The following is a 24,472-nucleotide window of genomic DNA, read 5'->3' as shown; positions in this document are numbered from 1 at the left end:
TCTCCTCCTTTTGGGAGGTGACTCAACGCTATGGAACAGCTGGGTCCGTACATTTTTGGACACTGATACTTTTTAAAAAAAATAATCTTCCCTTTGTGCAGAGCACATGAAATTTACTGCAAATCCATTAAACCAATCATTATTAGAAATATGAAAGAAGGAAGAAATGAGATGCTTTTTATTGTTATCAAATTTGCTACTAAGCCGTACAGTAAAACTATACTGGGGGAAAAAAATGTAATCTTTTGCGGTTAGCTTTAATTCCTATTGTCCTACTTGATTTCGCAAAATAGAAACACTTTCATAGATTATTTTCTAAGAAGATATTGAGTGTAAATATGTTAAACTAGATACTGTTCTCACATTGCCCCATCTGCAAAATGCCTCCATGTGTAATGTAGTATAACAACCATGAGGTTGGTTTTCTGATTATTAAATCCAGAGATCTACAACACACCTCTGTGTTTGATGGTGTACTTTTGCATTGTATCCATAGCTCGCAGCACTTTTTTTCAGATGTTTATTTTTTTGCTTAATCTCTTAAAATCCATTGTCACTGTTGAGCCATCGTGTCAGTCCTCTCAGTCCAAAATGAAATCTTAAGTTTCGGAGAAATTGACTGTGTAGTGTGAGGCTAAAACAAAACTCAAGCACTCAAGCAAAGGGAGTGATCCCTGTAAGCTGTTCTACCAAAGCAGATGTGTGAGATGTGTGAGTGTTTCTTCAATTTTCAGATAAGATTTAGCACCTCTGCCAAAGAAAGCTGCAGACAGCTGTGAGCACACTGGGGTTGTTATTAGTAATTTCCTCCAGTTAGTCAGGTAGTACAGTTATAGTCAAAGGTTTTAACAGTGGCACCACTTGCAACACTAAACTTTTATTTATTTGCAAACAAACGTTTTGAAACTTGTGAAATTCTGTGAAAAACAAAGTAACGTAGTGCATGAAGAACAAATTTTGTGACACATAAGTGCTGATGTCTAAACACAATCCATTACATCTCTACTCATTTTTATAAAAGAAGTGACTGTCTTTCATTTTCTCTGCCACTGACCTAATTATTTTATATTTGATGCTCAGCTACAAATTTTACTTCACTGGCACACACACACATCACACATCCTACCATTTGTCTGTGATTTTTGTTGCTCAAATAGCTTTTTAGTCAAATAATATATATTTTTTAAAGTAATTGAGCAGTTGTCCTGTCTGTTCCTTGGTTGTTTGAGAAATGCTCAATGCATTTTTTTCACTCTAAACCAGACAGACCATTTTAGGAATTGCCAGTCATGCTGCTATCCAGAGGAACAATGAAATAAAATATCCCTCTACACTGAGGATATAATATTATATATAACAAAACCCAATTCTACAATATCATACCTAAAAAAAAAAAAAATTAAAAAAAATAATAAAATAAATAAACTCAGCTTACAAGGTTAACATAGACAAGACTGAGACAATAAATATAAATGTCACAATTCCAGAAAATATTAAAGTACAAAGTGAGTTCAAATGGTCTAAAGAGGGTATTACATACTTAGGAATTTTCATTCCCATACACTTGGACCACTTGTTTGACAAAAAATATAATAAAATTATTCAGCGTATCAGCAATGATTTAGAGCAGTGGTCTATTCTCCCCCTGTCTCTGTTAGGTCGAGTTGAATATATCCGTATGAATGTTCTGCCCAGGCTACTCTATTTATTTCAGATGATACCAGTTGAAATCCCGAAGACAATGTTTGATAAGCTGAATGAAAGAATTTCGAGCTTCATGTGGGCTAAACAGCGGCCTAGAATTAGACTCAAAGCCCTGCAGTTGCCCAAAATAAAGGGGGGCATTAATGTACCTAATTTTAAATATTACTACTGGGCTGCACAAATAAAACCTTTGCTGACATGGTTGCAAAATGATATAAATACTCGCTGGCTCAAAATAGAAAAAAGTAAATCTCTCAAAACACTGGAAACACTACCTTTCTTAGAAAAACCCGTAAAAGAAATGGCAACCTGGACAAAAATACATTAAAAAGTTTGAATAAAATTCAGTCAGCACTGGGACTACCAAAGTGTCTTTCTTTACTATCAAGCACAGGATCTATGAAAACCTTTTCCTCTAATAACTCAGATACTGGGTTTAAAACGTGGGCACATAATGTACTGAAATATGTACAACAACTACTGGAACAATGGAACTTTAAGACATTTGAACATCTGAAGAATGAATTTAATCTCCTCAGGACAGATTTTTATAGATCTCTACAACTAAGGTCCTTCTTGATGGCACTCAAAAGCTGGGGAAACATTGCCAACCCCACACCTAATGAAGAATTTCTAAAAAATAAACAAATCAGAAACAGAGACAAGAAGACTATTAGTAAAATCTATAACGCAGGCTCATCCATGATTAAGCATAATTCCCTGAGGATGAGGGAAAGATGGGAGGCAGAAATAAATGAAAAAAATACCTGATGACACCTGGTGGGAAATATGTACTGAAGCACAGCAAACCACTAGTTCAAACACATGGAGAGTTTAAATGGAACAATATCACCAGATTCTACAGAACACCAGAAATAACTGCTAAGATGAGTCCAACACATCTGAGTTCATGCTGGAGGAACTGTGGGACACACTCTGCCAACCATACTCATATATTGTGGCTCTGCCCTAAACTCTGTGTATTCTGGAGGCAGATATTTGATGCTCTCAAAGACATTTTCCAAGGTAAATATTCCACTAAGTCCCACAGTAGCAGTGTTGGGAAGGATTGCAGAACATATTGACTGCAAAGCCGCAACTTACCTGCTAAATATATTCAGTGGCGGTCCTAGCCTGTTTGGCGCCCTGGGCGAACACGCCCTCTGCCCCCCCCACACACACACACACACATATATGACCCTATATATGAAGAGAGAGAGAGTATGCATAGTATGCAAACGGCTACCAAACAGACATCATAATTCGTCATACAATGAGAACAGGACAAATCAACAATCAACAAACTGACTAATTAATATTATATTATTGTATATATTGTTTGGAGTTTAGTCTCTTACTGTTACTATTTTTACCATTTCTTCTTGGAGGAACTGTAACCCACATAATTTCCTTAGGGATTAAGAAAGTATTCTGATTCTTAATGTTTTAGGATACATGACCTGCCATTATCCAATGACACATCTGCTTACCTGTATCTTTTGCTCGTTTCTCCTTGTAGGAGCCATAATTAAATGTATTGAATTTTAATGATCACTGGGTTTTCATTTGTTTGGTTGCTATGGTGATGTGTAGTCACGTGGGTGCTAGCGGTGACATTAAGAGGACGTTGTCAGTCTGTCTTTCACTGGTTTGATTTTGACAGAGAGGAGGACTGGGTAGCCGTAGTTTTTGTTGACCGCAGCACAACGAGTTTCCCCTTGTTGCATTAGAGCTGTGATGTTTTAAGAGTTTGAATCGCGAGCCGATCACATTGCTCTGTAAACTTTTCAAGCACTTTAATAAACAAGCAAGCAATTGCACCTCTCGCATTATTGCGTAAAGTTGACAGCGCGTCAGGCAAATAGGCAGGCTCCATCCCCGGCCTCTAGCGACTGTGGAAGTCGCTAAACTCCTCCTCTTCTTTTCTCTTTTTTTAAACTTTAAAAACGGGTTGTGTGTGAGACTTTAAATCAACAAAATATAAAATATACATTTTAAATTGTTATTGATCCCTTTACCCCTGGTCCTAAAGTGTATATTTATTTTCTTACTCTTCTTATATTTATTGTTTGTTTTCTTGCACTGCTGTAACTGGAGCCTCGTCGTCTCGTCTCTCTATATACTGGACTGTATGTAGCGGAGATAACAATAAAGTTTACTTTACTTCAGCAGCGAGTAGGCGCACCGAGGGCTCTCGCGCTCACTTTTCGCGTATAGAATTTCGAAAAAACATCGGTGCAAATTATAAGTCTGTATCATAATGTCTGCTGTTTTCGTGTTGTTGGTTTGTTTTTATTTTGTTTTATTTTGCAAGTTGGTTATTAGATGCTGCTCCAGCCACCCAGAGAATCCCCCGCCGCCCCGCCCTCTCCGCCCTGTGCCGCAAGCAGCAGGCGCACCTCGCAAACGGAGGGCGCCCTTACTCCCAGCAAATGGGCGATAGAAAACCGATCGGTGCCTATGCCATTCCCAATATGCGCTGGCATGATGTCGGGGCAGCATGAGTACGAGCGTTTTTTTTTTTGCCGATGCCCGTGATGCCGCCCCCCACCACGATGCCGCCCCGGGCAACCGCCCGTGTCGCCCGTATCTAAAACCTCTACTGAATATATTACTCACTGCAGCCCTAAAATGCATAACTATCAGATGATTAAAACCACATATAATCTATGGATCCAGAGAGTGTATGATGTCTGTCTGATGGAACAAATTACATACTCAGACTACAGAAACCTGTCTTTGAGAAACGGTGGGGACCCATGTTACCTTTACTATTACAATGAAGAACACCACCTAATTTTAAGAGCTCTCTCTCTCTACGCACACACACACACACACACCCGCTTGAGCACCCGCCCCTTTCCTGATTTGTGCCCAAAGTGCCCTTTAGTTGAGGCAACTTTAAAAATATATATATATTTATTTATTTATTTAATGTGTGTGCGTGTGGAGTCCTGTCTGTGCCCCTCAACAAAATTATTTAACTATTAATCACAGTTTTGCTAAATAAAAGGATCTGGCTTGCATCAGTCACATGATCACTATTAACCAATGATCGCCCTTGACGGCAGAATGCGCTCGGGAACGAGCTCATAAAAAGCACGCGCATTTTTAGCGGTCCGGAGCTGTAGGAGAAACACAAATTAACTCAGAGACAGACTGATGCGACAAAATCAGTAAGTAGGTGTACAGCGTACACTGTAGTCTATAGCACACAGGAGTATTAGCTTATTTACGTACACGTTGGTAAGCTGTCTTGTTGCAACTGACGAACTGAAACAAACGAGCGTGCTGTGTGTGTAACAGCGCGACAAACATTACCTGTCCTTTTATTAACTGCACAAGTAGTGCTGGTCATAGCTGCTGGCTAACTGGGTAAGGCTGTCATGGGTCTGTAGCTCTGTCCACCGTTTTAGGGAACATATTTAGTTTTAAAGTAAGTTACAGGGCTTTTCCTGCCTTTCTGGGGGGCTTATATTTCACTAAAAACGATGTAATATGCATGTCCACATAATTATGGATTATTATAATTATAATATTTAAAAAAAAAACATATGCTGTATTTTAAAGAACATACATTAAGGCACAGATTATATTAGATTTATATTTTAAAATGCTGATTTTACAGCAGTAAAATTATTGTATCTCTGCAGTTTAAACGTTTAATAAGCTTTCTGCCTGCACAGAGTGGATAGTGAAACAAATGGAATCATCATAAATACATTATTTCATATTTATTACTTTTTCCCCTCATTGCTTTATTATTGTAGCTCTATTAATAAATAATAAGGGAAGGATTCTGGATCAGCACCATGATGCCCATAGTGTATACAGTATTCTGAAGAAGGTCTAAAATGTCACTGTGTGTGCGTGCATGTGTGTGTTTTATTTATATGGATTTTTAAAAATAATTACTAATGATATAACATTGTCCAGACATGCCTGATAAGGACATGAGGAGGAAACAGTAGGAGCTGTGTGAGGCTACTAAAGGCAGTGGATCCCTCAGCAGCTGGATTACAAAGAGCACAGGTAACATTAACACATGTACCAGTTGTTGGAGAGGTATTCCAGTATAAAAATAATAATAAGCACAACTGGAATGTTTTGCTTCTATAACATTTTTCTGTCATCATTTTATTATAGATTAAGTGCAGGAGTTGTTAGGTGTGGATAATTAAATTATAGTTTATTGCAATAGCAAGTTGTGCCTTATTCTCAGATAGACAGCAAGTGAAGAGTGTTATATGAAATGAGGGGATGGAAGGAAGAAGAGAAGCAAAGAGAGATTTACAGGCAGAGCCTAGTTTATTTCTCACAGTTTTATGTTGCCTTATGGTTCCAAGCACATTTTGTTATGTTCTTTGCATTTTGTTATTATCTCATGACACTTGTTTAATCAGCTACCATTTCTCCTATGGACTTTTTAATGTCTACAGTATCACATCAGCACAGCCCTGCACTCCAGCACTATCAGCAGCAGGAGCAGCAGAAACCCCTCAACAGCAACAATGTACCCATCAGGTAAAACATAGGCTACGTTTGCTTTGCCTTGTCGCCACCTCACAACAGTGATATAGTATGGTGCGATCACATATTAGATTCTTGATGAATGTGTGTTGTTGTTATTCAGCCTGGTTCAATGTGCCAATTTTTAATTTTGAGCACCCGCCCCTTTAAACGTCTCTGCACGGCCCTGCTTCAGAGTATGTTTCTAGATCTTATTAACAAAGGCAGGATGATTTGCCACTGAATTTTAGCTGTTAAAGTATGCTTGTAGGTCACATTCACAAAGGTAGGACGGTTCGCCACTGAAATTCGTGTTGTGCGCATACGCAGAAACAACGGGTAGGATGGTTTGTCAGGTAGGATGGATTCCCAGAACACCCGGCCTACTCTATCACCCGTATCATGGATTCCCGGCGCCGGGGGCGTGGCTACCAGTACCTGGTGGATTGGGAAGGCTACGGCTTGGAGGAACAGTCTTGGATCCCTTGGGCGGATCACATATTAGGCCTCTGTTTGCCTCTGTGTACAGATCTTTCCCTGCCTGCCTGTCATCTCGTGGACGAGTGTGTGGATTTGTGTAACCCAGTTGTGGAGAGAGAAGAGTGATTCTTTGGAGCGCGTCTGATCCCCTTCCTTTCTCTCACGGACCCCGGAGCCCTGCCCCCCCCCCCCCCCCCCCCCTTCCAGCACGTTGTATATAGTATCACCTGGTACTGTCTGTATCAATAAACTTACTGTCTTCTCTACAACGATTTCTGGTCTGCGCCTGAGTCCGTTAACTAAACGTGACATTATCCACACGGCCCATAGAGAACAACAAGCAGGTTTCTCTCTATGAATCTGATCTGTTAATCTGAATTAAATCAATTATCTCCCATCACCATTATCATCACCAGGAATATGAATGGATACATTTCTTACCATTGGTTCATTTGTACTTCTTCTCTGTAAGAGAAAAGGCGATAGATTCACATTAAAAAATAGTAAGGCTGACTAAGCTGTGAATTTCCACTGCATATTTATGTAGTTATCGGTTTACCAGTAGATATGTCTTTAAAAATAGTGTGATCTGTGTTGTTGAATGTTATGACAAAGAGATTACGTGTGAATTGTTTGCCAAAATACCTGCAGTGATCTGGCAGCTCCTCTTCTTTCCTGAAATACAAACACAGGATATAGGATAGTTGCTTTACCAGTTTATCTACACCTAACCAACAATAGCCTTTATGAACAGTTCCAGTCTGGTTTCCGTCCTTATCATAGCACCGAAACTTCTCTTATAAAAATAACGAATGACCTTCCTATGGCAGCTGACTCCGGTCTCCTGTCCATCCTTATTCTCCTCGATCTGAGTGCAGCCCTTGACACCATCTCTCACTCCATCCTTCTCAGCAGATTAGCTTCTATTGGCCTTTCTCATACCCCCTAGCCTGGTTCAAATCATACCTGTCTGACCGCACTCAGTTCATTCAATTAAAATCCTTCACCTCTCAGCCTTTTCCTCTGTCTACTGGGGTGCCCCAGGGATCTGTCCTCGGGCCCCTCCTTTTCATTATTTACCTCGTCCCACTGGGACACATTTTCCGTAAATATAATATTCAGTGTCACTGTTTGCCGACAACACCCAGCTTTACCTGTCCACCAAAGCAGACTCGACCCTCCACCCACTCTCACCCTCTGTTTAGCTGAACTTAATTAATGGCTTTCCTCCAACTTTCTCAGACTCAACAGCAACAAATCAGAACTTCTCCTGGTTGGCTCCAAATTATCGCTATCCAGAACTAACAGTTTTTCTATTACTATCAGTAACTCGTAGGTTTCTATCTCTCCCTCTGTAAAAAGTTTGGGTGTCATTCTTGACAGTACACTATCCTTTAACTCTCACATCAATAATGTCACTTGCTCGGCATAATTCCAACTCCGCAACATCAATCGCCTCCGCCCCTTCCTCACTCCACATGCCTCTGCTATCCTTGTCCATAGTCTCGTTACCCCTCAGATCGACTACTGCAACTCACTCTTATTTGGCCTTACACAAAAATCCATCAATAAGCTTCAACGTGTCCAGAACTCTGCTGCCCGTATTATTACTAGAACTCCCTCTACCACCACCTCACCCCTGAAGCAGCTTCACTGGCTCCTGGTTAAACTTCGTATTAATTTTAAAATACTCCTTTATACATTTAAGGCTATTCATTCTCTCTCCCCACCATACCTCTCTGATTTGGTACAGATCTCCATCCCATCCCGGTGCCTCAGACCCTCCTCTTCTCTCCTTTCTATTCCTTCCCTTCTTTCTTATTACCATGGGGGACAGGGCTTTTAGTCGCTCTGCCCCTCGACTTTGGAATTCCCTACCCCCTGACCTCAGACACACCCTCAAAACCCACCTATTCAAGATAGCCTACTCTAGATAACTTTTCCATGCTCTTAAATTTTCTTTTATTATTGTGTTTATTTCCTGTTTTTATGCTTGTCTTGTTTGCTCTGTACAGTGTCCTTGGGTGTTTTGAAAGGCGCTTTTAAATAAAATGTATTATTATTATTAGTAGTAGTAGTAGTAGTAGTATCATATTACGGAGATTACATGAAGTAACTTGTAAGAAAAAGCTTACAAAAAACTTAAACACAGTTGGTGTTTAAGTTTTTTTGTTTTGTTTTGTTTTTTAATAAAATCATAGGACTACTTTCTGAGGTCAGCGCTGTCAAAATCATGCCAGAATGTTGTTTCAGTTTCATATCAGAACACAAAAGTGTTTGACGTTACCTGTATGGCTTCATTGCTCCTGGAGATGACCAGAGCTCCCGAGGCCGAGCTGCTCAGCCAGAGGCAGGCGCAGCCCCACAGCAGCAGCAGACGAACACCCAACAGTCCAGACATGATCAAACTCTGACTGAACACTGGCTGACTTCAGTGCAGAGCAAAACTCTCAGTGCCCTGTGGGAGGGACACGTATGTGTATGTTCTCCCATTTTGACCAGCTGCCCTGAGCTCAATGTCCAGGAGGCTGTGAGGTGCTGTGAACCACAAAGATAATATTTGCTAGTTTGTGGATGTTTGTGAGAGTGAATCCAATCGGTACTTAATTAAAAACTTAGCAAAGTGACAATAAAATCGACACCAGTGGTTTCAAGATTAAGAAATTAATCCAAAAGAGTTGATTCTGTTCATCTGGACGTAACGTTTTCAGTGGGAGAAACGTTTCGTCGCTCATTCAAGTGACTTCTTCAACCTCAGCTGACTGCAGGTTTGTCCAACCATATTGACAGAGACTGAAAACTTCTCCATGTTTCTTTAGGAAACCCTGTAAAAATCAAACAAAGAAAACAACAACAAAACAGCACAGAGACATCTGAGAGCTGTGAATTTACACAATCTGTGTTTATGGTTCTTTAGGACGACTCGCTTGACGAGTCCAGCAGACTGTCCAGAGGAAACAGCCTTCTCGTACTGTTTCTTAGCTTTCTCTTTCTCCTTCACCTCTCTCACATATACCTGACCCTCAATTTCCCTGTGGATGTGAAAGATGGAGATAGACATGAGGACTGTTAAAGCACGTAAATTGACACCATAATAGTGACAAATTCAGCTTTGGAGCACAGTTGTGAAATGAAGGACTGTCCTCTAAAAACTGTCAGAATGATTAGAGAGGAAACAGACTAACATGCTGAAGTTTGTGATGAAAGCAGTCTTGGGCAGCTCCACTTCAAAAAAGATTTCCTGTGACGAGTTTGCTTTATTGAACGTCTTGGAGGTCATGACAGTGTGGGCAAAACGAGAGGTCACAGTGCAGTCCACTGTCACACTGTACACCTCCACCTGAGACAGAGAGACAGAAACCTTCCTAGCAGATGTACATAAAGGACAGAGTCACTGTTTTTCAAGTCAGGCATATGTGAATACTGAAATGTGTTTTTCTGTATGCAGTTATCTCTAATGTGTTTTGTTGTTCTTGCAACAGTGACAATAAAGATCTATTCTATTCTATAAAGATCTATTCTAAGCTTCATGCTGATCCAAAAATGATTATTTCTTAATGCTTTCAGAAGAAGTCGTGACAAACAAAACATACATTTCTCCACATTTTTTATGACACTTTTATTCATACTCTGCTTTTCTACTTTTTATCCTGCCAAAAGTAACTTGTACCTGAATGGTGGACAAGGTGAAGACCGCATTATGACATGGGCATGCATGGCTGCCAGTGGAACCAGGCCACTAGTGTTTATTGATGATGTGACTTCAAAAGAAACTAAACCCGACTTTCTAAAGAAATTGTACATTCTTCAATGGCCAAGTCAGTGACCTGATTTCAAGTCAACCCAATATTGAATACAAACCATAATGCAGAGAGACCCACAAACAAGCAGCAACTGTAGGTGGCAACAGTAAAGGCCTAGCAGAGCATCTAAAGGGAGGAAGCACAACATTTAGTGATGTCCATGGGTTGATTCAAATATTACATTTTTTTTAAATTCACATTTAAATTGATGTAAATTTTTTCATTAATTTTGATCTTCTCAGACTTGGGACTATGTATAAAAACTAGATGTAATTCTTAAACAGTGTACTTAGGCATAATTGCAAAAAAATGTTTCTTTGTTCCAAACATCATGGAGGGCAGTGTGTGTGAACAAACATCCTCAGTGATTAAATAAAAAATCAAATCCAGACACACATCTTCTCTCACTGACTCTCGCCTGACTGTAATGTGCTCGTTCAAGCCCAAAACACACTAGATTTTTACATTTTAGTTTTTAACATCATGCGTCAGCATTGTTTTGGGAAATATGGATTAGATAGTAATAAAATGTTGGCATGTTTACGATGCCTGTTTCACATCTTCATTGCCCAGTTATAGCTCCCACTTTTACCAGTAGCTGAGATTACAGTTATAAAGAGAATTGACTTCATCTTATTGGTGCGGCCCTCAACAACAGTCCCAGTCTCTCATGTACCCCGTTGGGAAAATTAATTGCCCATCCCTGTTTTAAAAGTGTCTAAGTTAAATACATTTTCCAGTAAATAGGAGGAAACACGAACAGTGTTTGAAACCATGAAAAAGGGACACATATTGGCCAATCTTGAGCACATCTTTAATGACTGTTTTGCACATGTTTTAATACAAGAAAACACTGAGACAGTCTCCAAGTACTTGACACTGTTAAGTTTATTATGTATACAGCACTATGAATGAAAGCTGTCTTGTGTTGGTTGCTGGTTATCGGTGCTGTAAGTGCCTGCAGATTTGAATATTTATTTAAAAGAATTGCATTTTGATGATTTCAGTAGCTGGTACAGCTGTGTGGCCTCGTCTTAAACAGATTTAAAAAGGCCAGAAACAATGTAGTCTGTCACATGTCCGTCAATGAGGCCAGTCCCATTATTGTGAATGAACCAGCACGGAACATTTTCTCCGTTCTTCACATCGTTCCTGAAATCCCTCTGCCAGCCTCTGTGACAGAGAGAGATGTTTCATTTAGAAAATTCACACTGCGAGAGCACAAATACAGCAACAACACATTTAAAATTCATTTTACATGCAAACACTTCCAGACTGAAGTCTTTAGTGTACCTGGTTACATTGAGCTCCTGTCCTTTCACATACATGGTGGCATCTGGTTTCTCTGGGACTTTTCCTGGATGCAAGTCTGCCACCTCATAGTTAATCCCATGATAGAACTGACCTGGAGGACGGTAAACCATTTAAATTATAAAAATATTTGAATTTGGACTCTTTCCAATACTGGTAATTTTAAATTATACCTAAATATTTTGAGTTTTGCTGTATTTGTTTTGCTCACACAAGAAATTTGTGGTCCTATATTATTGTTAATTGCATAATTGCATTAACATGGAAACATCTTAGAAAACATCAGTGATAAACCACAAATTTAGAGAAGAAATGTGTCATGTTGTACCTAGCAGGCCATGAACATCAGGGGACAGGAGGTGACTGTCCAGGGTGTAGAAACCCAAGTAGTCCCGGTGGTATGGGTGCTTCTTCCACACTTTGTGAAGCAAAATCACAAACTTAACTGAATCTCTTAGTGTTACTGTTAGGCTGCGATCCTTGGTCACAAGAAGATCCACACTGTAGGAGAAAGAATAAAAATCAATCATAAGAGCTTGAAAAGAAGGCAGCCTGACTTCTTTAAGTTTCATGGAGACGTTTCATCTCACATCTAAGAAACGTCTTTGATTCAAAAACCAAAAGATGGAGAGTCCCAGGTATTTAAACCACAGTGAGGGTTGTGCCTTAGGAGGTGATCATTGGCTCATGATTAATCATGCACAAAATCACATGAGCCAAAGTGTGAAAAAGGCTGTGGATCATTACCACCAGACCTTTTGAGAGAAACCACTGTGAGACCTTGCCTCACTTGTCATGTGGCATATTGAGGTTACCTGACACAAGATGTTAGTGGAGGTTGAATCACCTGGGAAGGAATCTCGAAACTGCATTTTAGGTGGATGACAGATGGTGGCGTAAGTCACCCCCTCTGTTCAAGGATGGTCGTTCACAGTGGACTTAAATGGCCTCTTTCACTTCTCTTTCAAACTATCTGTCTTGTCTGTCCAAATGCTGTCGAGGTCTGTCAAGGATGCTTTGGCATCCTCAACAGACTAACCTTTATCCTTCAGATGCAGATCTACAGTGAGTCTTGTCCTGTCGAGGGGGCTCTTTTTAGTGATGGGATTTCCGGCTCTTTTTAGAGAACCGACTCTTTCGGCTCGGCTCACTAAAAAGAGCCGGCTCTTTCGGCTCTGAACCGGATCTTTAGGTTGTTTTGTTGCGTTAATTAATTTATTATTAACAACAATATAAAATTATGCACAAAAGGAATTACTAATGTAAAAAAAGGGGGTTTATTTATAAATGTTTATATAAAAATATATGCGGTGGCCCCTAGAGACAAAGCACGTACAAACTCCAAAACACATTTCTAGCGTTAACTGAACTTCCAAAACAGAGCTACCCAGATCACTTAAATTACACAATTGAAAGCATATGTGTATTGTTTGTGTATTTATACACAAGCACTCATATATATTCAAATAATTCAAAAAAAATGTTCATTTACATTTTACTACCACACACCACATTCGGTCGTTGGCACTTCCTGGCTTGTGTAGCCACTAGGTAACAAAAGCTCAACACTGCACCTAGCTTCCCGAAGCACTTCTGTTGTCTTTTGTACGTGTTTTGGAGTTTTTACGTGCTTCTGAGTTTTTACGTGTTTTGGAGTTTTTACGGGCCGTCTTCTGTGGGCCTGCATGAGTAAACTTTCTGAATCCTTTATCATCCGCAACTGAAAATAGTTGTGGATGATTACTATACCTTTCTAATGTGACGTTGTTGTCCCTGGCTCTCTTTCTCTGTCTCTCCCTCCCGCTCTGTTCCTGTGCTACTTCGAGTGTAACTACCGCCCCTCCCCCCTCTTCCCAGCGCAAAGCACAAGGCTCGTGTGCGGAGTGAAGCAGAAAAAAAGTGAGAGAGAGAGGGTGAGAGAAAGAATAAAAAAAAAACCCACGGCTCGCGATAAGAAGCTGGCTCGCGTCGTTCACTTCAAAGATCCGGCTCTAAGAGCCATTTTGTTCGCGACCGACACATCACTAGCTCTTTTATGTTATGCCACGCCTTAATGGAGTGGTTGTTTGGTTTTTCCCATGTAGAGGTCCAAGCACTCCTTTGAACAATGCACAAAAGACACTGTGTTGCTTGGCTTTTGTTTGGGAGTTTTAAAAGGCAGTTGATAAGCCAGTAGTTTCTTTTCCCTTTCAAGTTATTGTAGCCCACTGTTACTTACATAGAGCGGTAGTATGTAGGCAAATATCTTTAAACGTCATCATGAAACTTCAAGAAATCAAGTGGCTTTGTTTTAAAACTCGTAAGACTCCCTGGATGATGGAGAAACTACGTAGACCTTTTTTTTTTTGCTGTAACTTTAAAAATGTAATCACTCACTTGGATCCTTTAATGGAGGCCGCGTCAGACCAAAGCAGTTTGACCCATTTGCCGTCCTGGAACAGCGAGATGTCCTCAGTGCTCACCTCTAGCCTGACCCCAAGGGTCTGGTGGACAATGCCAAAACGCCAAAAATAGGTGTTTATTTTCCCATCAGGGGGAGTTTTCTTGTCTCCAATAATCTCACCATTCACCAAAATACCTGGAGACAGTGGGATCCAGTCAGTCACATGATGTCTGGACTTTCTGGCACATATTGCATAACTCATGTGTAAACTGAGGAAAAAATATCAGTATAAGTTTGGATCTATAAAATTATACATAAAAAAGAACAAGGAGGACACTAAGACTGCATTTCCTAAGTCTTAAGACAGCTGTGTACACGGGGCTGACCTGAATTTGAGTCTCTGACCAGGTTGAAGATGGTTCCTGGTTTGTCATTGATGTTGAAACACAAAGCATCACCTCGGTCTGGTAGCTCTATCATGAAGTGAGGATCTCCATCCACTGCAGGGGCCCCAGAATACAGTGACAGGAATAAATACATATTGCAGAAAAACACACAAGCAACATGACGTTCATGACGTTCCACCCATGAGTCCACACTCATGGGTGGAACCACATCCATCTACTTCATTTTAGTTCCAGCTACATAATCTTAAGTGTTGTTGTCAGTGTTTTGAAACACTGATGCTGTTTAAAAAAAAAAAAACAAATCTGTCCATCATAGACTGTATATTAAAGATGGAGATAGTTTCTGGATCCAAAAAGAGAATCAAATATGGAGATGTCTTAAATCTGCTGTCATTCTCATGGCCAGCAGGGGGAGGCTTGTCAGTGTTTCAAAAATAAAATTATATGTATAAATATCTTTGGGAATTGGCCCGTGGTTTCAGTAATCTATTTCCTGACTAATTTATGATCTTAGTCATGATTTTAAGTCTAACTGAAAAAACATGGGGTTCATTTTGTAAACTTCCCCCATTAGAATAAAAAAGAATTCAAAAGCAGCATATTAAGAAAAGACTACAAGTGAGCCTTTCCTTACTCAGAGTCAATAACATTGCTCTCCTTAATGTTTCATCTGCATCTATCCATTTTTAAACAGAGTCTAAGCATGTCCTTACATTCAAAGAAATGGCATCTTTCTAGCATACTGTTGAAAACATGCCAACAAAGCTAAAATTTAGATGAAGCCAAGATTATTCATTATCTGAGAGCAATGAAGAGCATTTCCACACATCTTTGGACCAGTTAGTGCAGTAGGACTTGAAATAATAATTAGCAATAATTTAAACCTTGCAGTGGCACCAAATTTAAAGTGAAGCAGTCACCAAGTCCTCCTATGTTTGTGAAAGATGCCATGGCATTTTATCGAATTAACAGTGCCTCTTAATGCAGATCTGTAAATATCAGCAAAGTCAGACGTCATAGCTGGAGCACAATCTATCCTATCTGAACTGTATATGATGTACTTACCAAAATATGTGGGTGCTGGCTGGTAATGCCGTGGATATGACTGCGCGGGTATATAATTATATCCTTTGAACAGGGAGAATAAAATCCAAATCAACATGAATACAACAAATTGACTTTGTCCCATAAATCTTTTTTGTGATTTATCATTAAAAAAATCACTTACCCATTTTTTCAGCCTGCTGTCTTTGCTCTGTGAGAAAAAACAGACAGATAACAGTTTTAAACTGGAGCTCCAGCTTCTGCTGGTATACTTCACTAAAGAGGAATAATATGTGGAAAATGTAAACTCAGTCACCAGTTCTCTTTATGAATGAGCTGCAGCCATGCTTTGCTTTTCTGGTAAAGCTTGACTGCAGCCATTTCAAAGTGACACACACACACACACACGCACGCACGCACACACACAGAGAGAGAGAGAGAGAGAGAGAGAGCGAGCGAGAGAGAGAAAAGCCAGCCCAGTGTTTTACATTTTTAAACTCTATTTTCTTCAGGTACCTTCAGTCAGCTTGTCAGCAATAAGAGGGCTGCTTGTTGAGTCTTCGGTTTCGGGCTTGGTAACAACCATGGATGTGAGAGGGGTGACAAAGCTGTACTGCAGGGACATATCCAGGGCCTTGGCTGTTGTGTTGGCTTTCTCATCTGGTGTACCGCTCTTGCTGCCAGAAGGAAAATATATGTATTACTACAGGGAAATCTATAAAAGAACATCAAATCATTAAAATGAGCGTCCTGGTAAAAGAACAAGTGTCATCAAAGACTATATATCATACCATATTTCTTATGAGAACAATGTGCCTTAGCAGCCAAACTGAACTGATTTAAACTGACCTCTTCTCCAGTAACTGCTGGATAGTGAGGTAGGCCCACAACCGCTCAGTAAAATCTCCAAAGATGTACTCCTCGTCTGGGTAAAAAACATCCCAGTCTGCAGCACTGACCTGACCCTGGACTCTGAAGTCTTCTTCAAGCTACAGGGGAAACAAAAGATAAAATGCATATAAATCAGAGTAAAACAAATAAATATAGGCTATGTCTATTCAATATCTCAATGTTTCTGTCATTTCTGGGGGGGTTTTCCTCACCCCCTGTCCAACCACTTCCACCAGGAAGTTGTCAAGGTCGTTGTCCATTAAATGACCAGCCACAACAATCTCTGTGCCATTAAACAACTGGCTAAAGTGGCTGGTGGTCAGAGAATCCACTGCATTGTCAGGATAATGCATGTCCACCTCTAAAAGTAGAGGGCTGGCCACTTCGTCGTAGAAACCCTGAAATAAATACAAACACTTTATCACATTTGCATGTTTTCAATTTTCTGTTGTTAATTTAGCATGAAATAGTGACGGCATATAATTCATAGGAATATGGCATAACTGCAGTGCTTTGAATGAAAATCTAAGAAATCATGACAATGTCTGTCTGGCTCCTGAAATCGAACCCACAGAAGAGAAGCCTGAAAACTGAAGGTTTTGCCTCCCACTCTACTTTTACATAACCTGGGAACCACAAGTAAGAGAGCGAAGTGCTCTGTTGAGGTGCTACATTACTTTTTTATCGTCTTTAAGAGAAGGTGGGACCTGAGTATTTAACACCTCGTATGTGAAATGAAAATTTACGCTATGCCTTCTTATTTTACTGCCTAAGGGAAGCATGTATAATGTAAACAGAAATGGTCCAAGCACAGAACCCTGTGGAACTCCATAATTAATCTTTGTGAAGAGAATTCCCCCATTTACATGACCAAATTATAGTCTATTAGATAGACTTAATTTAAATCATTGCAGTGCAGTACATTTGACACCTAAGACATACTCTAATCACTTCTTTTAAGAGCAAAAAACTCTGGCTCAGTGAAGAACTTCTAATTAGTGAGAAACCATGTTTGTGAGTTGATGAAGCTGCAGCTTTCGTTGATCCAAATGTTTGTTGGACAGAAGAAATAGGATTCAATAATGTTGTTCACCATGTTCTTGAAATCAAGTTGGATGAGGTACTTCTGATTTGAGGCTATTTTCAGGGGAGCAGTCAGTCGCGGGTTTTGATATAGGCGACATGGCCGTTGACCAGAGCGGCATCATGGCATCGGCAAAAAAAAGTTGCTTGCACCCATCCTGTCCCGAAATCATGCCAGCAAATTTTGGAGATTGCATAGGCACATGCCTATTTGCGAGGAGTAAGGGCGCCCTCCATTTACGAGGCGCCTGCTTCTTGCGGCACAGGGAGGGGAGGGGCGGAATGGCAGGGTACTCTCCTGCTGGCTGGAACAGCACCTAAAACCAGCTTGCAAAATAAAACTAAATTTAAAAACCCAACAAATTAGGGCTGTCAACGTTAACGCCCTCATCACGATTAACACAATTAAAATTTTTAACGCAATTAATCCATCTGGAGCGCAGAATGACTCAAAATCCCTGACATGTCTCTGTCAACGCATTTCAGGCAGTTTGTCCAAAGTTTGTACCTTTCTTAGCCACTTGGCTATATAGTAGACAAACAGTAGACACTGATGTGGCTTTATTGACTCTTTTGGACTGTTTTCAGCACAATACTAATTAGCCATTAATTGGAAGAGCTGTATTGTTGATTTGTCTGGTATTCTCAATGTATGACGAATTATAATGACTGTTTGTTAGCCATTTGCATAGTGTCTCCCTCACTATATAAAATATTTATCTGGTTAAATTCAGTACGTTTCCAACATCAGTTTTCACAATAAGATATGTTAATGTATAATCCTTAATATGTTTTGTGTGTGTGTGTGTGTGTGTGTGTCAGGGGGTGGCAGAGGGAGTGTTTGCACAGGGCACCAAACAGGCTAGGACTGCCCCTGGGAGCAGTGACGGTAATAACGGCATTAAAAGTAACGGTGTTACTTTTTTCAGCAATTAGTAATCTCACTAATTACTATTTCTATCGTTACAATGCCGTTACTCTTACTAAGAAGAAAATGCAGTGCAGTCGCCTTACTATTTATTTTTCAACACACAGAAGACGGCTGAAGCTCATCTCACCGGGAGCTAGCAGGGCGAAACAATCGAGTGCTGCTGATTGGCTGACGAAGAATAAAGCATTCATGGTAAACCAATCACATGACCAGTTAAAGATGACATAGAAACAAGATGCCATATACCATATACCATATAGCATCTTATATAATGCTATAATGCTATATAAATTGTGTTGATAGGCCAAGTAAAACCAGAGTCATGATTAAAAAAATCATAAATGTCAAGATAAAAAAAAATATACGTGGTGTTTTTTCCAGAATACTATCGTCACGTTTACTGTCTAAGGACAGCGCTTGCAAGCACTCTCTGCTTATGATCAAAACAAAAAACAAAACAAAAAAAACACCCCCTTCCTATTGGTGGAAAAATGTACCATGTCGACCAATAAAAAAATGATATGGTCACATGGCATTTGGATCTTTAGGGAGAGGGGGATGTTTTAGGAGTGATGGCGGTGAGAGAACGAAAGAGAGAGAGAGAGCTTTGAGATGTGAGAGATTTGTGATGTTTAGCGTGTCTGGAGTGTGTAGTCAGTGTGTTGTGTAGTTAGTGTTTAGTGTAGTCGATAGTTTTGTTTTGTGTGTCAGAACAATGAGGCGACTGCTGAATGTCATAGTTGCTGCCAAAAAGCCACCAAAGGCAGACTGCAGTGTAAACGCTGTCTCCAGGTGGAAAACAGGAGGAGTGATACATCTCCTGCTGTCATGCCTGCAGGTATCAGGCTTGTGATGTGCTCCTTTATCTTATACTGCAGCGGTCCCCAACCTTTTTTGCGCCACGGACCGGTTTATGCCCGACAATATTTAAGGTGTCGCAGATAAATACAACAAAATAAAACTAGTGCCGGTACCGAAAAAAGAAGATTTATTCACATATTCACAGGAAAACTGACTTAACGACGAAAACGATAACAAAATAACGCTAAAAACCGATAAAAACCATGAAAACCATCCATTTCACACCCGAACCGGTACCGGTCCATGGCCCGGGGGTTGGGGACCGCTGTTATAGTGGATATGATTATTTTTTGGAGTGGCACAAATAACTTGTCCTGAAAAGAATGATACCAAACAAGGCAAGATAAATAGTTTTTAAAGGTGAACTGTAGAAGTAAAATAACAACAATTATACCTTCGACCCAAGGGGGTTAGACATTTTTTTTAAAGTTACACAATAGTTACTTTTCCCAGCAATGAGTTACTTCTATAATATTGTAACTCAGTTAGTAACTCAATTACTTTTTGAAGAAGTAACTAGTAATTATAACTAATTACTTTTTGAAAGTAACTTGCCCAACACTGCAGGGGAGCCAGAAACAGGGTGCAGGGGACCAAACTCTACTCTCAACCTCTGTGAGAGTTTAGGTAGCTGCTCTGCATTGTGTTGGCTAAGAGTCAGGCTTTCAAATGAATTCAAACTGTCTGGGTTGTTGTGGGCTGTATATATTATCTGAACGGGACACCTAAGAGTAGAAGGGGGTAGAGCAAAGTGTGCCGCAGGAGAGGAGAGGTGTTTGCATAGATATGTTTGTTTTCAGATGCAACACACTCACCCTTTTAATGAAGAAACAAATTATTATTATTATCTAAAGGTTTCTAAATAAGGGAGCTACACAGATTAAGCTGGAAGAGGAACTCGCACCTGGAGCTGAACAACAGCATCTGAAGCTTCAAAGATTCTGCGGGCCAGGCCTTTGTTTTCTCTGCTCATCACATCCAGAAAGGAATAATCCACATCATTTCCAAATCCAAGACAGTACAGAGACATGTTTCCCCCAATAGCTGTACGCACATTCTCCTGGATCTTGCCAATGTTGCTCTCTCCTAAATATGCATGCATGCAACACACAAAGATAAAAAATGCAATGTAATGTTAAATGCTGAACAAACATAATCTGTCCTACAGTATGTTTGCACTCTAAATACTTACCCACACTTGGCATTCCATCAGTCAGTAATATAATCATATCTGCACTTCTCTCTGGTAGCCTCTCCATCTGTCTGTCTTTGACCAGCATGTTTACAGCGGTCAACACTGCATCATTAATATTGGTCCCTAAAAGGAAAACACAATTCATGTTTTAAAATGCATAAACTATTAATGTTTTTGTGCTGTTAGTTGTTTGGTTTTTTGTGTTGTTTGCTTGTTTTTTTGTATTTCTTACACCCTCTGCTATATATCCTTCTGATGTAATCCATGGCTTCAGTTATGTTTTCCTTTGTTGCTTTGGTAAGTGAATCCTTCCAGGTTTCAATAACAGAATCAAACCTGACGATGGCAAAGTGGTCGTCTTCATGGACTTGTTGAAGAATGGCCAGCATAGCTTCTCTTGTCTACAAAGAGTCAGAGAATGACGTGTGTCCATGTGAACTTTGACATATTAGAAGCACATCAGGGGTCAGAACAACTTCTTACCTGCTCCATCTTTCTTCCACTCATTGATGTACTTGTATCAATTACAAAGACCACATTCTTTGGGAGTTTGGGTAATTCAGGAGCAAAGAAGTGCACAAAGTATCCATTTACAACCTGAAGAAGAGACACATTCCAAAAAGTAATGAATTTTGAAACAACAGTGTAATAAATCACTTTTTCAATTTGATCTTATTCAGCACTTGAAGCTTTCACTGACCTGTATGTCTCCAAGCTTCTTCTCTCGCTTCACATCATAGCTGACAATAAAATCTCCATCAATAAGTGTTCCATCACAACCTGGACACTTCCTCTGCTGCTCCATGGTTGGTGAGAAGGAGATATGCGCCTGAAAAGGGAATAATACATAAACAATTATCATCCCAACTCAGATTCAACCATGCAATAAAATGCAGCGCAATAATCAGAAAGTTTATTATAGATGATCATCAATTGTATGAAGGTACCTTTCTCTCTGTGACAGTTTTCTCCACCAGAGGGAGCAGCTCATTCGAGAGGAAGGTTGCATGGGCGTCAACATAAGAAATGCCCTGAGGCTCATAGATGTTTGTCACAATCTGTTTCCACAAAGGCAAACATAGAGACAGGAGATCATTTCTAATGTAAATCAGGAAATCACCCTAAGAGGGTTAAAATGTCTTAATGCATGCTCAATCATCCAGGTAAGGAAATCCCAAAAAGTTGATTCTGTTCATCTGGATGTACTGTTTTCAGTGCAAAAAACATTTTGTCACTCATCCAAGTGACTTCTTCAATCTCAGCTGACTGCATGTTTGTCCAACCTTATAAACAGTACCTTTGCACAATAACTGAAAGTAGCCCACTGAATGAACAAAGGGCTGTGAGGTCAGTTCCTTGATCATTAATATGCACATTGTCATGACCATTGATCAGCAACCACTTATCAAAGACCATTGATCACTGATCAGTGAATGACCTCACAGCCCATTGTTCATTCAGTGGGCTAATTTCAGTTATTGTGCAAAGATGCTTTTTGATGAGTGACAAAATGTTTCTCCCACTGAAAGCACTACAGCCAGATACAAAGAATACATTTTTTGGGACACCCTAAGTAGGGAATTCAATCAAACATGGATTCACCTGAAAGTCCTGAACCAGTGTTTTGGGTTTGACTCTGGTCAACAGCTCATATCGGCCCAGTTTCCTCTGAAGGAGCTCCTCATATGTCAGGACAAAGGTCACGTTGCTTTCAGCTGCAATATTGACAGAGACTGAAAACTTCTCCATCTTTCTTCCAGAAGCCCTGGAAAAAACAACAACAACAAAACAGCACAGAGACATCTGACAGCTGCTCCAGTGAATTTACACAATCTGTGTTTATGGTTCATTTGGACGACTCACTTGACGAGTCCAGCAGTCTGTCCAGAGGAAACAGCCTTCTCGTACTGTTTCTTAGCTTTCTCTTTCTCCTTCACCTCTCCAACATAAACCTGACCCTCAATTTCCCTGTGAGGCAAAAAGATGGTGATTGACATGAGGGATGTTAAAGCACATAAATTGACACCATGATAGTGACAAATTCAGCTTTGGAGCACAGTTGTGAAATGAAGGACTGTCCTATAAAAACTGTCAGAACGATTAGAGAGGAAACAGACTAACATGCTGAAGTTTGTGATGAAAGCAGTCTTGGGCAGCTCCACTTCAAAAAAGATTTCCTGTGACGAGTTTGCTTTGTTGAACGCCTTGGAGGTCATGACAGTGTGGGCAAAACGAGAGGTCACAGTGCAGTCCACTGTCACACTGTACACCTCCACCTGAGACAGAGAGACAGAAGGAAATGTAAGAAGATAAAAATGGGTTTCTCTCCACGATTCTGACTTTTTAATCTGAATTAAATCAATTATCTCTCATCACTATTATCATCACCAGGAATATGAATGGATACATTTCTTACCATTGCTTCATTTGTACTTCTTTTCTGTAAGAAAAAAAGGCAATAGATTCACATTAAAAATAATAAGGCTGCACTAAGCTCTTAATTTCCACTGCATATTTATATAGTTATCGGTTTACAGTAGATATATCTTTAAAAATAGTGTGATCTGTGTTATGTTGAAGTTGAGCTTTTATGACGCAGTATCAGAAACTGATGTTTAGCAGTGATTAAAAACTAATGAGATGTTTTCACTAAGACAAAGAGACTATGTGTGAATAATTTGCCAAGTACCTGCAGTGATCTGGCAGCGCCTCTTCTTTCCTGAAATACACACACAGGATATTACGGAGATTACATGAAGTAAGTTGTAAGAAAAAGCTTCCAAAAAACTCAGACACAGTTTCTGTTTAAGGGTTTTGGGTTTAAAAAAAAAAATCATAGGACTACTTTCTGAGGTCAATGCTGTCAAAATCATGCCACAAAGTTATTTCAGTTTCATATAAGAACACAAAAGTGTTTGACGTTACCTGTATGGCTTCATTGTGCCTGGAGATGACCAGAGCTCCCGAGGCCGAGCTGCTCAGCCAGAGGCAGGCGCAGCCCCACAGCAGCAGCAGACGAACACCCAACAGTCCAGACATGATCAAACTCTGACTGAACACTGGCTGACTTCAGTGCAGAGCAAAACTCTCAGTGCCCTGTGGGAGGGACACGTATGTGTGTGTTTTCTTATATTGGTCAACTGCCCTGAGCTCAATGTCCAGGAGGCTGTGAGTACTGTGAACCACAAAGATAATATTTGCTAGCTTGTGTAAGTTTGGGAGAGTGAATCCAATCGACACTTATTTAAAGACTCAGCAAAGTGACAATAAAATCGACACCAACGGTTTCAAGATTAAGAAAGTAATCCGAAAAAGTTGATTCTGTTCATCTGGACGTAACGTTTTCAGTGGGAGAAACGTTTCGTCACTCATTCAAGTCACTTCATCAGTCTCAGCTGACTGCAGGTTTGTCCAACCTTATAAACAGTACCTTTGCACAATGACTGAAACTAGGCCACTGAATGAACAATGGGCTGTGAGGCCAGTTCCTTGATAATTAATATGCAAATTGTCATGACCATTGGTCAACAAACACTTTTCAAAGACCATTGATCAAAGACTTCTAATTAATGGCCATGAGTACCATTCAAAGAAAGTTGGAGAATGGCTGCAGTCACAGCACTGTAAGATGGGGAAAGATGTCTCTAAATCACTCTAAATCCTTTAGGTTTCTTGGCTGCCGCCTGGAAACTCAAAACTTTATTTTTTACAGGCCTGAGCTCTGGAGACTGGCTAGGCCACTCCAAGATCTTCCACATCCCATCCTTGTTGTTTTGGCTGAAGGAAGGAGGTTCTTGTGTGGGACTTTACATGATCCCGTCTATTGGCTCCTCAGTGCCATGATATTGTCCTGTACCCATAGCAAAAAAA

General features: G+C 40.1%; 1 protein-coding gene, 1 long non-coding RNA gene and 1 pseudogene across 2 annotated transcripts; 1 reads left to right on the top strand and 2 right to left on the bottom strand.

Moving 5' to 3' along the window:
• LOC134628245 (inter-alpha-trypsin inhibitor heavy chain H3-like) overlaps positions 1-9,280 on the bottom strand; it is a 42,168-nt pseudogene extending 32,888 nt beyond the window's left edge.
• LOC134628033 (uncharacterized) lies at positions 4,779-6,867 on the top strand. The gene is made up of 4 exons (XR_010093942.1): positions 4,779-4,880; positions 5,641-5,736; positions 6,144-6,228; positions 6,544-6,867. It is a non-coding gene; the product is annotated as an uncharacterized LOC134628033 (long non-coding RNA).
• Positions 9,281-11,327: 2,047 nt separating the features above from the next.
• Positions 11,328-23,669, bottom strand: LOC134628032 (inter-alpha-trypsin inhibitor heavy chain H3-like). Its single transcript, XM_063474624.1, has 22 exons — positions 23,528-23,669; positions 23,292-23,321; positions 23,019-23,042; positions 22,724-22,878; positions 22,466-22,570; positions 22,205-22,367; positions 21,550-21,660; positions 21,303-21,431; positions 21,086-21,199; positions 20,835-21,003; positions 20,600-20,725; positions 20,312-20,493; positions 16,745-16,930; positions 16,491-16,630; positions 16,158-16,318; positions 15,826-15,852; positions 15,663-15,725; positions 14,577-14,690; positions 14,184-14,385; positions 12,136-12,308; positions 11,790-11,901; positions 11,328-11,669 (listed from the first exon to the last, which is right to left on the bottom strand). Exons 1-22 carry the CDS (start codon positions 23,639-23,641, stop codon positions 11,531-11,533), a joined length of 2,739 nt encoding a protein of 912 aa, XP_063330694.1. The 5' UTR covers positions 23,642-23,669; the 3' UTR covers positions 11,328-11,530.
• Positions 23,670-24,472: the final 803 nt, after the last annotated feature.

This window comes from Pelmatolapia mariae, linkage group LG5 (assembly GCF_036321145.2).
Source record: "Pelmatolapia mariae isolate MD_Pm_ZW linkage group LG5, Pm_UMD_F_2, whole genome shotgun sequence".
Classification (NCBI taxonomy): domain Eukaryota; kingdom Metazoa; phylum Chordata; class Actinopteri; order Cichliformes; family Cichlidae; genus Pelmatolapia; species Pelmatolapia mariae.
Note: the sequence above shows the minus strand (reverse complement) of the source record. Positions and strands in the feature narration are given on the sequence as shown.